Here is a 14,309-nt window from a genome sequence, read left to right as displayed (position 1 = left end):
GTGTTGTATGCATAAATATATTTTTTATCTTCTTTCATTTCTGCTTTCCACCATCCCACTTTCTCTTTCCTTTGGAGCAGTTCCTTCTCCTTTCACCTCTGTGGATATTGTGTCAAGGACTCCTAGCCCCATTGCTTTACCTTTTAGCTAAGATCATAAGGATAATGACACAGACAGTTTTACCAGATAACTTAACCATGCCCCATGTGGGATGTCAAGGAGTTTGGGAGGATTCCGTATTTACAAAGCAAATAAACCTCCAGTGTGTAGTGCCTGTGGATAATGAGTAGGCCCTGGTGGATACGCTGTACACCACTGATGGCCAGGTCTGTGACTCTTGAGTGAGAGATGCCCTCCCTGAAATCGACCTGCTCCAGAGTGAAGGCCTCTGGGGTCTTGGATACTCTGGCCACTGTCGCTTGATTCTCCCAACAACCCTACTTCTGTCCTTGGACTATACTCAGTAGAGGATTCCTAGACCTGTGTTAGCATGAAAAGGGGAAGGGTATCAGTGGCCACAAGCAGGTCAGCAGGGTTGGTTTGGCTCACAGATTATCAAAGTGTCTCTGTGAAACACTCCTGTAGAGGATAAACACCTTGTTCCAGCTTTGTGCTTTTCAAAGTGTACTCATCGACTGCCTCTGCTTGGAAGACATACACTGAGAAATGCCAGCCTACCGCATCCTAACACCGTCTGTGCAGTTCAGATTGTCCTTTAATGGGAGGCTTGTGATTTTTGAGCATTAGCATAAGATCTTTAACATGATCCTTTTACCAGAGAGCTCCGGGAAAGCTTTGTGCAGAGAGAGAAGGCTCACACGCAAGCTGAGAGATCGTTTGTAGCTGTCAAAATCTGTCATTTGGAGCTGTCAAAATCTTGCATTCTGCTAAAATCTGACCATTCTTTCATGCCCAGGGATAGTGTCATGTACTTACACGAGAGCACTTTGATCAGGAATGAAAAACCTCCTCTATTTATGTCCCCGGCCTTTCTCTTGCTAAGGTCCAGGACCTGAAGTCAGGTCGCCAGGCCTGGGAATCTGGATCTCCCCATCCAGAGACTGAATGACCCTGCCCTGGGGTGATTGAATAGAAAAGGGGCTAGATGGGGCTAGCTCCCGCCACGTGCCATCCCCCCACCCCACCCCCGTCTTGGATTTCTCAGTGTCCCTCTTCAGAGTCACCAGGTCCTCTTTTCCTTTCTGCCTGGCTCATTCTTGTCCAAGGAACCTCACGTTGGGTTATTGGATCCAGTCCACCCTCAGTTTTGAATCTCACTGTGTACTCAGCTCTGTCTGCTGTGGCCCACAAGGTTTTCCCGTCTCCTCGTCAATGCTTGCTCTGGTCTCCTCCCTGTCCACGTGAAGCCTGCCTTTCCCCTCAGGCCTGGCTCAAGGACCGGCCTTCCTGGGCTTCCCCAGCGGGCGGTGAATATGCCAGGTTCCTCTGGGCTTTGCCTGCCTTTGCCAAAGATTCAGTTCTTAGGAGGATTTTTTTTTTTTATCTGATAAATTATTTTTGACTCATCTAGAATGTTTGCAGGGTTTCTTAAATGTTCTGTATCCTTTCTTTGTAGTAACCCTAGAGAAGGTAAATACTCGATTTAAAAGCTGACCTTTTTCACTCATAACAGTCCTTCCAGGTTTCCTGATGATTCCTTTTTGGTTGAAAATGTTGTATCAAAAAGGGAGAAAACCCTATTTGGAGCCCCCAGGAATGTTTCTTGATAGAGTTCCTGCCAGGCTGTCTTGGAGACAGGAGCATCGCAGGTGGGGTAGGCTGCCTGCTTCTTGGGTCACTGTCAGAAGTCCCAGTTGTGCACACGTGCACACACACACACACACACAGAAACACACACACTCATGAATGCAGCCTCATCTTCGGGAGGTGACCTGTTGCAGCTCTCAGAGTCACATCCCATTTGTTCCACAGTTTTGGCTTTTCCGGCGTATCTGCTGGGCATAAACCAGGACCGGCTGAAAGAGAAGCTGACCAGCCGGCAGATGGACAGCAAGTGGGGGGGCAAGTCGGAATCCATCCACGTGACCCTCAACGTGGAGCAGGCCTGCTACACCAGGGACGCGCTGGCCAAGGCCCTGCATGCCCGGGTCTTCGACTTTTTGGTGGATGTAAGTACACAGTGAGTGACATGGCCAGCGCCATTCTAACCGTGAAGTGGGCAGCTGCCGAAGAGCTGCTTCGGTGCCCGGGCTCATTCCTCGTGGTCATTACCTGCTCCCCGTCCCTGTCCCTTTCTCTAACTGCTTCTGTGGGATCTGCTCTACACGACACGGTAGGTAGCTAACTGGACACGGCAGCAGCTGCTTCTAGATAACACACATAGTAAGGCTAGGACCAGTGACCAGGAAAGGAGGAAATGCACAGTGCCACATGTTTCTTAACCTTTGCACCTTGCTGGTGTATTTGTCACACGCTGCTGCATAACAAGCTCCTCCAAACTCAGTACCTTGCAGCCATCAGCATTTCTGTTTTTGTTTCTGTCAGTCAGATGTTTGAGATCAGCATAGCTCTGTGGTCTGACCCAAGGACAGGGATTCTGGGGGTTGCATGTTAGACGTGCAGTCAGCGGAGGAGATGGCGGAAGTGGCACCCCATGTACAGCTGGTGGCAGGAGGCCTCCGTTCCTAACGTCTCCTTGGGGCTGTTGATCCTCACAACATTGCGGTTGGCTCCTATCTAAGACAGCACGTGAGCCACAAGCCACAAGATTTTCATGCCCTGATCTTGGATTTACATACAATGGGACTTCAGTTCACAAATGCTTTTGTTTGCAAAAAAAGTAATAAAACACTTGGTTCCTTAACAGAAAAAACTGTTTGGCAGAATTCTGTTTTTGTTTGCAAACTTGGCATCCAGAGATGAACACTGTGGCTGTCTTTTCCAGAATCATGGAACAAATGCAGTTCATGAACTGCGGGCCACTGTGCTCTCTCTTTGCCTTGTTCGGTCCATTAGGAGCAAGTCCTCCCTTAAGCAGATGAGAATGAGGTTTCGTCTTTGAAAGAGAAGATGATCAAAGACTTGGGATATATTTTAAACCTACCACAGATGTTTGGGGTTTTGGCATAATTACACACACATGCTTATGTGTACGCACATAGTACATATACACATTGATGACATATCTGTTCTTCACTGTCTTTCAGCACTGCAGAGCTAACAGTACCAATCTGTGTTAATCGTTCTGGCTTTAAAATGCTCTAATAGCAAACCCTTATATTCATTAGTGCCAGATACTAAGTATTTTAGAATAACAACAGCAAGAAATCTCATTTAATTCTTCTGTCACTTAGATTTGTGGCTTAGATTTTACCTGTAAATCAGGTGAGACAAAGAGAAGTTAAAAGGATTTGGCCTAGGTCACATTGCTACCATGTATCTGCTTTAGTAGCACCGAAATTCCTACCTATTCTGCTCCTCTGGCCCTCAGTGATCATGTGAGGAGGAGCCCCGAGGGGACCCTGGGTGAGGCCACCTGCGAGGCCATGGGCTCCAAGGACCGTGTGTCTGCATCCAGGCAGGAACAGCTGCAAAGCCTGGGTGTGGCCGGGGTGTCATAGGGCAGAGCAGGAGAGGGTGACTCCCCTGTATTTCTTGTAGCTACTTCTGGGTAGGATTTCTTGGGAAGGCCAGGGTCACACACACGTTGCTTTGCTCAGATGCAGAAAATCTCAGGCCTGCATGTTGGTGGGTTTTCCAAAAGCCCTGGAGCAAGAGGGTGGTGGGCGCTGAGACTGGAACCCACAGCTCTTGTCTCTGTTCAGGGCTCCTTCCAGCGCTGGACTTCTGCCTTCTTCTCTGTCATCCCTCAGCTTCTCCGTGGTAAGAGTGGACGGACGCCTGTGTAACTGACACTCATCCTAGCTGGTGTTTGTCTAGTAGGCACTTCCCGCGTGCTGGGCACTGGGCTTGGTGTTGTATATATCACTACCCATTAGCTCACAACTGATGTGTCATGTTCTTTGTGTGGAAAACACGTCTGGGCTTTCACCATTCAGATGTTCACCACCTCCAGGAATTGTCCTCTTGGGTTTCTCCCTCATCAGCGTCTCTCACTGACCCCCTGTTCTGCACCCCTACCCCCACCCCATCATCCAGTCCATTCCTTTGAGTTGCATGGGCTTTTCTCACAGTGATCAGGAATCCAGATTTAGGGCTCGCATGGCTTAATGTTGGTCCCAGGCTGAGCATCTTGCCCAGTGTAGTCATAGGCATCCATTTGGAAAACGGGGCTAGTGATGGTGGCACTTCTGTGCCAGGGACCATAAGAGCACAGACAGCAGCAGCACCCAGAGAGCTTTCGGCAAAGCCAGGCAAAGGGGAAGGTTAAGTGCACATATGCTGCTCTTATTACCAGCTGAAAAGAACATCGCTGTTACTAATCTGGAGACAACCCACCTTCTCTGTGAGCTCCAAGGTTCAAGGACGGCCTGGTCCCGGGCATCCCTGGCACATGGTGTGCTGCCCCTGAAGAACTGCCAAACCAGGGACGTTGGAGGTGATGGTTACAGATTTCGTAGTATTGGCTCTCCATGGGAATAAGGTTTTACCTCCATCAACTAGAGGACATTTTCTTCTAGTTTATTCCACAGTGAGCATGATCATTACATACTGAAAGCATGGACCAATAGATAAAATTAAAAATTGTAAGCAATATAAAAAAAGACTTCCAGAGAGAAGCCAACTCTGCCAGACATTAATGGTTTTCATCCTGAAACACTTTTTCCCCTACTGCAATCATTCTTTGGAAGCCATTGGCTTTTCAGAGTACTTGACATTGCTGAGACCTTCCTGCAGCTGCACTGTCCCCTGTATCACACTGTCCTCCGACTGTAGCAGGGTGTGCGCTGTGCGGTGCCCTGTGTGTGTCCCCGCCCTGCCCCTCTGCCACTCAGTGTCTTCCCTTGGGGGAGCTGAGTTAATGGCTTGCTGTATCCTCTCTCCTAGTCCATCAACAAAGCCATGCAGAAGGACTATGAAGAGTACAACATCGGCGTCCTAGACATCTATGGCTTTGAGATATTCCAGGTAAGGCCAGTTTCAAAATCAGTGATGTCAGAAGGTGATGTATTTCCCCGATTGGCTAGAAGTAATTCTAGGCAATGGGAAAAAAAGAAAAAAGGAAATCGCAGTCTGGCTCGTTTTTACCTTCATGAACTCTTCATGTATCTTTACCAAATTCATTTCTCTTGAGTGTACATTACTTTTTTTTCTATTGACACAGCCATCCAGTGTTTGCATTTTTATTAAAGTTTTTCACATGGAGACGTTTCATGAAATCCCTAAGAAATGACTTTTTAATGATTTCACAACATGATTACAGGGAAGTGTCTTTTTCTTTGTTTCTTCCAGAAAAATGGCTTTGAACAGTTTTGCATCAATTTTGTTAACGAGAAATTACAGCAGATTTTTATTGAACTGACATTAAAGGCAGAGCAGGTAAGCACTCCCTCTTACTCTGTGCTGTTCTATTTCTGATTTATCTTTACAAGGATAGATTTCTCTTTCGATAATAGATGCAGATTTCAGGCTCGTATTGGGAAACATACCTAATAAAGCCACGCAGAAAAGCCATATGCCGTGTAGGCATTTGAATCTCTGAAATATAAATACCATCTGCCGCATTTTCTTTCTCCTGCAGCACTCGCTGCTGCTGGCCTAAGGACTGGCTGTCTTTACCGCTCTGTGACTCAGCCTCTTTCCAATCCCACTGTCTGTGCCTATAGCGCATTCCTATGGAAAAACATGCTCTCAGATTCAGAGCTCTTCCTGTCCCCCTAAAAGAATGTATTTTTAACAAAGCTGACATTTTGATTCTTATTCGCGGTAACAGTCTTGCTTATGGTTCTTTCTAAGACTGAAGTGCAGGTGCCACCTTGTTCCGGACGCCATATAATTGGCGTCACCTTCACAAGGTACAGCCGTGTGGCATAAAACAATGGGGATTTCTCTATTCCCGTCTCTGGAGCCCAAAGTCTGAAGCTAGGGGCCATATGCCCCCCAAAAGTGCTAAAGAGGAGGCTGCCTGGAGCCCTGCAGTTCCTCCTCTTCCAGCTTCTGGTGGCACCAAGCATTTCCGGCTTGTGACAGTGTCACTCCAAATTCTGCCTTCTCTTCTCTGTCTCTGTGAGACCAAGCTTCTTCCCGCTCCTTTTTTTGGTGACAGTGCCAGTCTTTGGATAACTCCCTGAGGCCAATACAGGGTGATTCGATCATGGGGCCCTTAACAAATGACATCTACAAAAGCCCTGTTTCCAAACCTCATATGCCCAGGTGGACTTGAAATTTGGGGGAACTCCCTTTTACCTGCTACATTACTAAGCCAAGGTAGCGTTAGGGCCATGTGATTGTGGACGTGTTTTTGTCTCACCTTGGCACCAGTGGACTCCCACACACCTCGGACTCCCAGCCGCCAACTGCTACGGAGTAGATGGCCAAGGAGAACGTGGTAGGGACCAACATGGCAGGTGCCCCGTCAGTAACTGTGCAGGGCACAGCAGAGACTGGCTTTACGGTAGGTGCAGTGGGCACCCATTTTTCTGGGCAGGAAGTGAGGACCTGTATTGTGTTTTTGAGAAGATCAATGTGTTTCTGTAGAGTGAAGTCAGAGAACAGTAAACTGGGTAGGAAGTTTAAACACCAGTCGGGAGACTCCCGGGGGAAACTGAGCAGACGCAGAGGGGCTCTGGGCCACAGCAGTGGAGGTGGAGATCATGGTGAGAGGTCAAAAGATCCTGCATATAGTATGGAGACTGGAGCCAACAGGGCTTGTTCAAAATAATTTGCAACAAGCTCAGAAGGGAAGAGAAATCAAGCAGGATCCCTAGCTGTGAAGCTTGAAGAACAGGCTCAATGGCTGTTTGCTGGAGGGTGAGAACAGAAAACGAGGATACGAAATCACAACTCTTCTGAAGGTGGCGTTTGTGAGGCCTTCTGTTCCTCTACCGGGAAGTTTCAATATGGGAAGTGTATGTGAGTCTGGACCTTGGCAGCAAGATTCAACCTAAAAAAAATAAAGTTCAAGGGTGATAATTTATAGTATCAATTAATGCCACTCATGAAAATCACTTAAGGATGGCTGCAAAACAAGCGGCTGAAAGATTAGGCCCGGAGACTCCATCATTTATAAAAGTCTGGACTGAGACAAAGGCTGCAGAGCACGTCAGCATGGTGCCTCGGTGGCAAAACAAGAGACCAGAAGAATGTGATGCTGTAATCACATCAAATGAGGAGCCAATCTGAATGAGGAAGCCTCTCTTTTCAGTTCAGATGCTACTCTGTCCTAATGTCCTATGTTACAATCCAAAGAGGTTTTGTTTTGCTGTAAGCTGAATTTAGTATGTCTATAATCCCAGCACTCAAGAGGCTGAGGTGGGAGGATTGCTGTGAGTTAAAGGCCAGCCTGAACTACAGAGTGAGACCCTATCTACAAAACAGAACAACAGTTGTATGGTAGCATTTTTATATGGTTCAAACTAAATAAGAAAATCACCAAGCCGTGAAGTATTGTTTTCCTATCATCTCCCAGAAAAAAAGGAAATCAAAGTTCCTGGTGTTTGTTACAGAGGAATTCTATTTTGTGTGCTCCCACCAGCCCCAATATTATTTATGTTGGTTCCTGGTTTCTGTCTTGCAGGAAGAATACGTCCAAGAGGGGATCCGATGGACACCCATTGAGTATTTCAATAACAAGATTGTGTGTGACCTCATAGAAAACAAAGTTGTGAGTATTTATGTGGTGTGTTTGACTAGTCCCAGCTTGGAAGATTTACCTGAAGTAGGTTTTTGTTCTGTCTGGAATTGTTCTAGAACAAGCATGTTAACTACTATGCTTTGTAGAGAGTTTTGACAATTATATTTGTTTTATGTGTATGTGTATATGCAGAAATAGAACCATCAGAGTTTTTTCCTTCTAGTAAATATGAACATGAGCAGAAAAAAAATCATAGAGCTGGAGGTCTCTCGAGGCCTGGTTCCCCCTCCCAAAGCCAAAAGCTGTCAACAGTAAGGCGTCCAAGACAGTTGGGTTATTTAATAAACTGCTGCGTGTCAGCAGGGCGACCGTAAGAAATAAGTCTATATAAAAAGTGGGAGGCATTTATGAAATAGTGCTAGGAGGAAAAGGCAGGGCACTTCGGTGGAACACACAGACCCTGCTGCAGCAGAGTCCTCAGGGTCTGCATAGGCACCAGGCGGACAGAGGATGTGAAGACTTGAATCGGGGTCAGTGGGAAGTGCGTTCTGGCTTCCCCACGTCGGCCCCGTAGGAATAGGGGTGAGGAGGCAGGGGTGTGTGTGTGTGGCTTTGATGAGTGGAAATGGACCTTTTCTCCAGCATTAGATCTGGGCGGTAACCGGCTGCTGGGTACCTGGGAGCGCATATCACTTGTGGGGTGGTATCTAGTCTCCCAGGCACTGCCCTCGCCTAGGAAGAGACCCAAGGGGCACTGTCTGGTGTGGAAGTCACTCACTGACTGGGGCTTTGCCTCCTCCGTGCCGCCAGAACCCTCCCGGGATCATGAGCATCCTGGACGACGTGTGCGCCACCATGCACGCAGTGGGTGAGGGGGCCGATCAGACACTGCTGCAGAAGCTGCAGATGCAGATTGGGAGCCATGAGCACTTCAACAGCTGGAACCAAGGCTTCATCATCCATCACTACGCCGGGAAGGTTGGCTGGGGCCAGGCTGGGGCTGGCGGGAGACAAAAGGGGTCGTGAGGTGCCTCCCTGGGCTCAGGGTCTTAGATCTGTGTTCTCAGGAAGCCAAAGAGAGCCGCGTCCATATGCCTCACTGCATTGCATTCATTCAACAAACAGGACCCAAGGAACAAAATGCCATGTATGCCACTGTGTGTTTGAAAAGCATGAGTCACCCTGGTGCATACAGTAGCTGCCAAAGCGATGGATTTTTGTCTCTCCCGGCCTGCTGAGCCCCTGGGAATACGAATCAGGACCCAGGGCTCCCTTGCTCGTTGTGTGTTGTCATAAAGTGCTCACGTTTTGGCTGACCCCTGGGGGCTGAGTGTCTGTGTAAGCTGAGGACATGGCTGTCTGCCTGGCCAGGGCTTACCCAGTCTTGTACAGGTCTCTGGGCTCAACTTCCATCCTGGCCTTTCTCTGGTTAACCGGGATCCCTAGTTTCAGTCACTGCACAGAGCACTGCAAACCTGGTAACTATTTCAGGGAAAATCGCTAAGCTTCAGATGCCATGGCCCATCTCAATAGATGAAAGAGATTAAGGAGTTTAATTTGTTTTAGCTGAAGTTTAGAAAAAGCAGGAAGTTCCTTCTAGACACCCCCTGGGTCCGCTGTAGAAAGGACCTGTGGCCTTCAGAGCTGGTCACAAATCCTCGGGGCCACTGAACCGAATCTGCGAGCCGTCACCAGCTGACACACCTTTGGGAGACAGCTCATGGGGAACCCCAAACACTGCCTGAAGAGAAATAAAACACATTCTGGTGGGGATGGCCATCCATGCCCGGATTTTTACCCTGAGAAATACATGAAGGATACAATCCAGTTTATTCCGGTTCCTGGCAGGTGTCCTATGACATGGACGGCTTCTGTGAAAGGAACCGGGATGTGCTTTTTATGGATCTGATCGAACTCATGCAGAGCAGTGAGCTGTAAGTACCCGCTCCCCTCCGCTGATGCATGGTGTGGGCTCAAGATGTTCACCGTCAAAACTAGCAGACGTAGTGTCTGAATGGTTAGCATTCTGCTCCTTTGAACTGCTGAGTCTGGATTAGGGTTCTGACTACTGGGTTTCTCAAAACTACTTTCCTTACTCTAATCTGAGCCTCGCCCTAAGCTCCTAACACTTCCTTCCCAAATTCCAACTGCCAGCTGTATGGCTGGCTGCATCACTCTTGTCCTGTTGCCGAGAAGTGACCACTGTGGGCTTGGGTCAGAATGGCCCTTTCTGACCACCTAAGTGTGAAGGGGTCTGGTTCTCTGATTCTGTGTTCAAAGAACAAAGGGAAACAGATTTTTCACCATCCCTTCATGGCCAAAAGCTTATCAAGACCCACGTTACCGGGGTCCCTGTCATACTTGTGAACTCAAGAATTCTGTGGACCTGATGCTGTCTGAGCTGCATACGGGGCTTGTCAGCAGGAGGGGCTTGGTGTCTTTTCCTCCCCTTCTCCCTGCGAAGCTTCTTGAGATCCTGGGTCTCCACACATGCAGAGAAGTGAGAGGGCACCCAGGATTCCAGCTTTCTGAGTTCTTAGTTCCCTCAAAGTTAGGGATGCTCTTGCCAATCTCTGTCATTTCACTGTCACAAGGTCGAAGTTGACTTTCTCAGAAAATGCTGAGTCCCATGAAAGATAAGCTGTCCTTCCCGGGCCCTGGGCAGAAGCCTTCGGCTGCCTTTACCTACCTCCCCGGCGCTCCCACCCTTGTCCCCTCGAACTCACACCAGCTCTTCCACGGCATCAGATCTCTGTTCATTCATAACACGCAGAACCCATTTGCTTTTCTCTGGAAAGGTCAGGCAGACCACAGCTCCTGGCTTGTGGGTTTTGTGGCAGCCACGAGAACGCTTGCCTCCCCAGATTGCTTTTGGGTTATAATTATGTCTGGCCAAGTTAAAAGTAGACTGCTGGAGAGACTTTCTGGAAATTCCAAGGTGTCCACAAAATCATGAGTTTGAGTGTGTCAGATCACCTAATGACGTGGATCACTTCCTTTCCTCGCCTGTTAGAAAGTACTTACTAAGCACCATCTAGGCAGCAGCCTTCAGATCCCATGGCCATGAGGTGCCTGTGATGTCGGCTCCGCCCCGTCTAGTGTAGACAGACAGGTCCACACAGGCAGTGCAGTCGGAGCTGGGAAGGAAGCATACACAACAGTTCTCCAGAGAACTGCTCATCTCAGGAGCAGTTTTGTCGCTGTTTTCTGGGTGGAGATGAGGACACACGACTGCTGGCATCCCGTGAGCAAGGTCCCTCGTGCAGGACAGACGGCACACCCCACCCTCATGCACCGTGATCCAGCCGTGATGCAGTTCACACAGGGTCAGAACCGCGCGCTGCACCCCAGCAGAGTGTGCCCCAGTTCCACACACTTGCCGCCCTGCTGTGCTGCTGTCTGTGAGCTCATGGCAGCTTCCTTCTGGCACGTTCCACTGTCTGATGATGCCTCGGTTCCAGCGAGCAGGGATGTTTGAGGCGGAGTTTGAAATAATTTCTCAGGCAGAATCTCTGCGACACGTATGTCTTCACGGCTGCCATCTGTGGGTTGCTTCCCAAGCTGCATGCCTGACCTGTGCTGGAAGTCAGATGTCTGCCTTCAGCCGAGAGTGTGCACTTCAGCAATGCTAAGACCTGTTCAGAGAAGCAGGTTTCACCCCCAAGGTACACGCACACTGCTAATCCTTTCTGTCTCTCCTCTGCCAGGCCTTTTATAAAGTCTTTATTTCCTGAAAACCTGCAAGCTGACAAGAAAGGACGCCCAACGACTGCTGGAAGCAAAATAAAGGTTAGTTTTACTTGTAGGCATTTAGAGATTCTTCTAAGATCTAGGGCTCCCTGGCAGGGGTTAGTACAATGCTGCTGTGGAAAGGTCACAGGATGTTGCTGCATGAGCTGTGGCTGCTCTGAAACCCCAGATGTACCCTAAGGACCTCAGTTTAATAGTCAGCAGATGATAACCAGCTACTCTCTAAGAGGAAATGGCTTTACACTGAATCTGGAAGAATTTATGTGAAACTAGCAGAGAAATTTTGTAGCACAGAGCCATGTTTTGGATATGGAGGGCAGTTTTCCAGACCAGACCCCAAACCTACCAAACAGAGAACACGATTGGCCTGAAATTCGTTGTGTGGGGACAGTATCTATATGTGCCCCCTTGCCAGGTCTGACTGCAAATGGCATGGCATGTCTCCCTGGCAGAAGGAATTCTTTATGCTTTCCAGAGGCCCCTGTGGGCAGTGCCACATCTGAGCCGTTGTGTGGTGAAATTTATTTTCCCGAGTGGAATTCTGTACAGAGGTTGTACCAAGTGCACGCTGTCATGAAACTGAGAAATAGTCACTGGATCATATTTTTTAAGACCGTACCAGTCATAGTATGGCTTCGGTGGTTCAATGACCCATGTTTAGATCCCTGGCTTTTGTTGTCTGTGTCATTGCCAGCTTGTCACTGAACTCCAGCGCCTCCCCTGCTTATCAGAAGCTGGAGATCTTAGTGTCCACCCAAGGGGCTGCTGTGATGCTTAAACTCAGTAATCCCTCCAGAGCCCTTCACAGGGCTCCTGAAACATACTGACAAAATGCTGGTTACCTCCTTTTACATTCTTCCCTGCACACACACACACACACACACACCCTATACTTGTTCACCTGCTTAATCCTGCATGCACATTTTCCTGTGTATGGCCGGTCCTGCTGGATCATCCACTCCCCGCTTGCCCTCCGTGTGCAAATCCACAAAGCACCTGTTACCATGACATGCTGGAAAAGCCGGCCTCCTGAACATCATGTGTGCCATTGCCTGACCTTCTCGCATGTTTTCTCTCCTCCAAGTCCTTCATATGTGGAGCCCGCCTCCCAGCACCTGTCAGGCTTCTGGGGGCAGAAACCTGGGCTAGAAAGAAGGAAACAATTAGTGAAAGGTCATGGCAATAAAATTCCAATCAGGAGGCATATTTGGTTTTTATGGAAGGAGTCAGATGCAAGCTGGTGTTTTGGGTGATGGGTTTTCTTGTTTTGTTTTAAGACCAAGTCTCGGGGCTGGGGATTTAGCTCAGCGGCATAAGCGCCTGCCTTGCAAGCAGGCAGTCCTGAGTTCGATCCCTGGTACTGATAAAAACGAAAAAGACCCCCCCCCCCAAAAAAAAAAGACCAAGTCTCAGCATCTTCCTACACTGCCCAGGCTGGTCTTTGACTTCTGGTCTCAACTGACCCCACTTCCACCCTCTGAGTAGCTGGGAGCTGTAATGTGTGCCATTGTGCCCGACTCTGTAAGCCGGGTTCTAGGCTGGCATGAGGAGCTCGTGTCTGAAGAGCAGGAGAAATGGAGTAGGTACAGGGTGGTCCCTGGGTTAAGTCTGTGGGGCAGAGTTGTGGGCAGGCTCCAGATGGCATTTCTGCAAGGCTAGGATATTAAGGTCCGCATGATGTTCTGACTCACGCTTCCTCTCAGAGGCTGGGTGAGGATTCACTCAGGGCCGAAACGTCTGGTCATGAGACTCGTGTTCCAACTCAGAGGCCGTGGTCTCCAGGGTTGCGATGACTCACTTTCAAGTGGTCTGAATGACGGACTGTACTGAGGGACGGGGATGGGGCAGGGCTCTTTTCTCCTGCTGTGAAGATCTGCTCCCTGTCTCTTCTTCCCATCCGTCTCCGGGATGACAAAAATTGGGCCGTTTTCCCAGGGAGCTGAGCGAAGTCAGCTGACTAATGTAGAGTGCTGATGTGATTCTCGCCCCAGCCGGCCTCCTCGGGGAGCTGTGTGTGTCCCTGTGTCTGTCTGGGCCAACCAGGAATAGACACCTCATGCCCCTAAGAGAACACACGGAAGCCTCACCCAGACTTGAGTGCCTTCTGTGATCATAGTGTTTGCCAGTGTTGCCCAGCATCCAGGAATCATCCTGATTCCTTGAAGAAAAACGGAATTTATAGTCCAGGTAGTTCACGTGTTGGATATTTTGCATTCTAATTATTTAAAAAATGTAAAGTTCGTGTACACTTTAGATGCTAGAGGGTTTCATTAGTAGAGCATTCGTTTGGTGGAATTTCCATCAACTTCATTGTAAATAAAAGCATACTGTATTCAATTTTAGAAACTTGAGTCCAAGATTTCCCTAAATTTCCTGTTGCCTCTGGAGGAGACCAGGCTTGAAGTTAGGGAGAAAGCTCGGAACAGCATCAGCTCCAAGGTGGCCGGGGTATACCTTGACCCAGTGAGCTGGGCTCTGACAGAGGAGTTGAGGGCCTGCCCATTGCACTCCGTCGTGTCATCTGCTCCAGCCTTTGGATTAGGGTACCAGAGGCCATCTGATTTCATCTACCTGGGCATAGGCCACAAAGTAGATGCTGAGGCCCAGAAAAACGTAGCGACTTCTCATGCCCCTGGTCATCACCAAGCTGCCTGCCTGCCTGGGCCCGTGCATCCTCTGTCCAGAGAGCAAAAGGCCGTCCTCACCCCACCCTGTCCCTGTATGCTGGCTCCTGCGTGTGTGAAGCGAGTTTTGCCCAGATCTTTCTCTCCTGACTTCAAGATACCTCGAGTAACTCAGTTACTGGCTTAAAACCAGTGGGTGAAACTTGGGGTAACTGCGAAGA

General features: G+C 48.9%; 1 protein-coding gene and 1 long non-coding RNA gene across 2 annotated transcripts in view; one reads left to right on the top strand and one right to left on the bottom strand.

Annotated features, from left to right (window-relative positions):
* Myo1e (myosin IE) overlaps positions 1 to 14,309 on the top strand; it is a 170,717-nt gene that overhangs the window by 119,129 nt on the left and 37,279 nt on the right. The window contains exons 10-16 of the mRNA XM_013145478.3: positions 1,933 to 2,129; positions 4,969 to 5,049; positions 5,374 to 5,460; positions 7,658 to 7,744; positions 8,525 to 8,692; positions 9,563 to 9,648; positions 11,422 to 11,503. Of these exons, the coding sequence (XP_013000932.1) occupies positions 1,933 to 2,129; positions 4,969 to 5,049; positions 5,374 to 5,460; positions 7,658 to 7,744; positions 8,525 to 8,692; positions 9,563 to 9,648; positions 11,422 to 11,503 (788 nt within the window). The remainder of the gene's footprint in view (positions 1 to 1,932; positions 2,130 to 4,968; positions 5,050 to 5,373; positions 5,461 to 7,657; positions 7,745 to 8,524; positions 8,693 to 9,562; positions 9,649 to 11,421; positions 11,504 to 14,309) is intronic.
* Positions 5,455 to 13,386, bottom strand: LOC134474760 (uncharacterized). Its single transcript, XR_010045613.1, has 4 exons — positions 13,156 to 13,386; positions 12,366 to 12,609; positions 8,493 to 8,714; positions 5,455 to 7,024 (listed from the first exon to the last, which is right to left on the bottom strand). It is a non-coding gene; the product is annotated as an uncharacterized LOC134474760 (long non-coding RNA).

This window comes from Cavia porcellus, unplaced genomic scaffold, assembly GCF_034190915.1.
Source record: "Cavia porcellus strain 051 isolate PalLab524CR breed Dunkin Hartley unplaced genomic scaffold, mCavPor4.1 scaffold_38, whole genome shotgun sequence".
In the NCBI taxonomy this organism is placed as follows: domain Eukaryota; kingdom Metazoa; phylum Chordata; class Mammalia; order Rodentia; family Caviidae; genus Cavia; species Cavia porcellus.
Note: the sequence above shows the minus strand (reverse complement) of the source record. Positions and strands in the feature narration are given on the sequence as shown.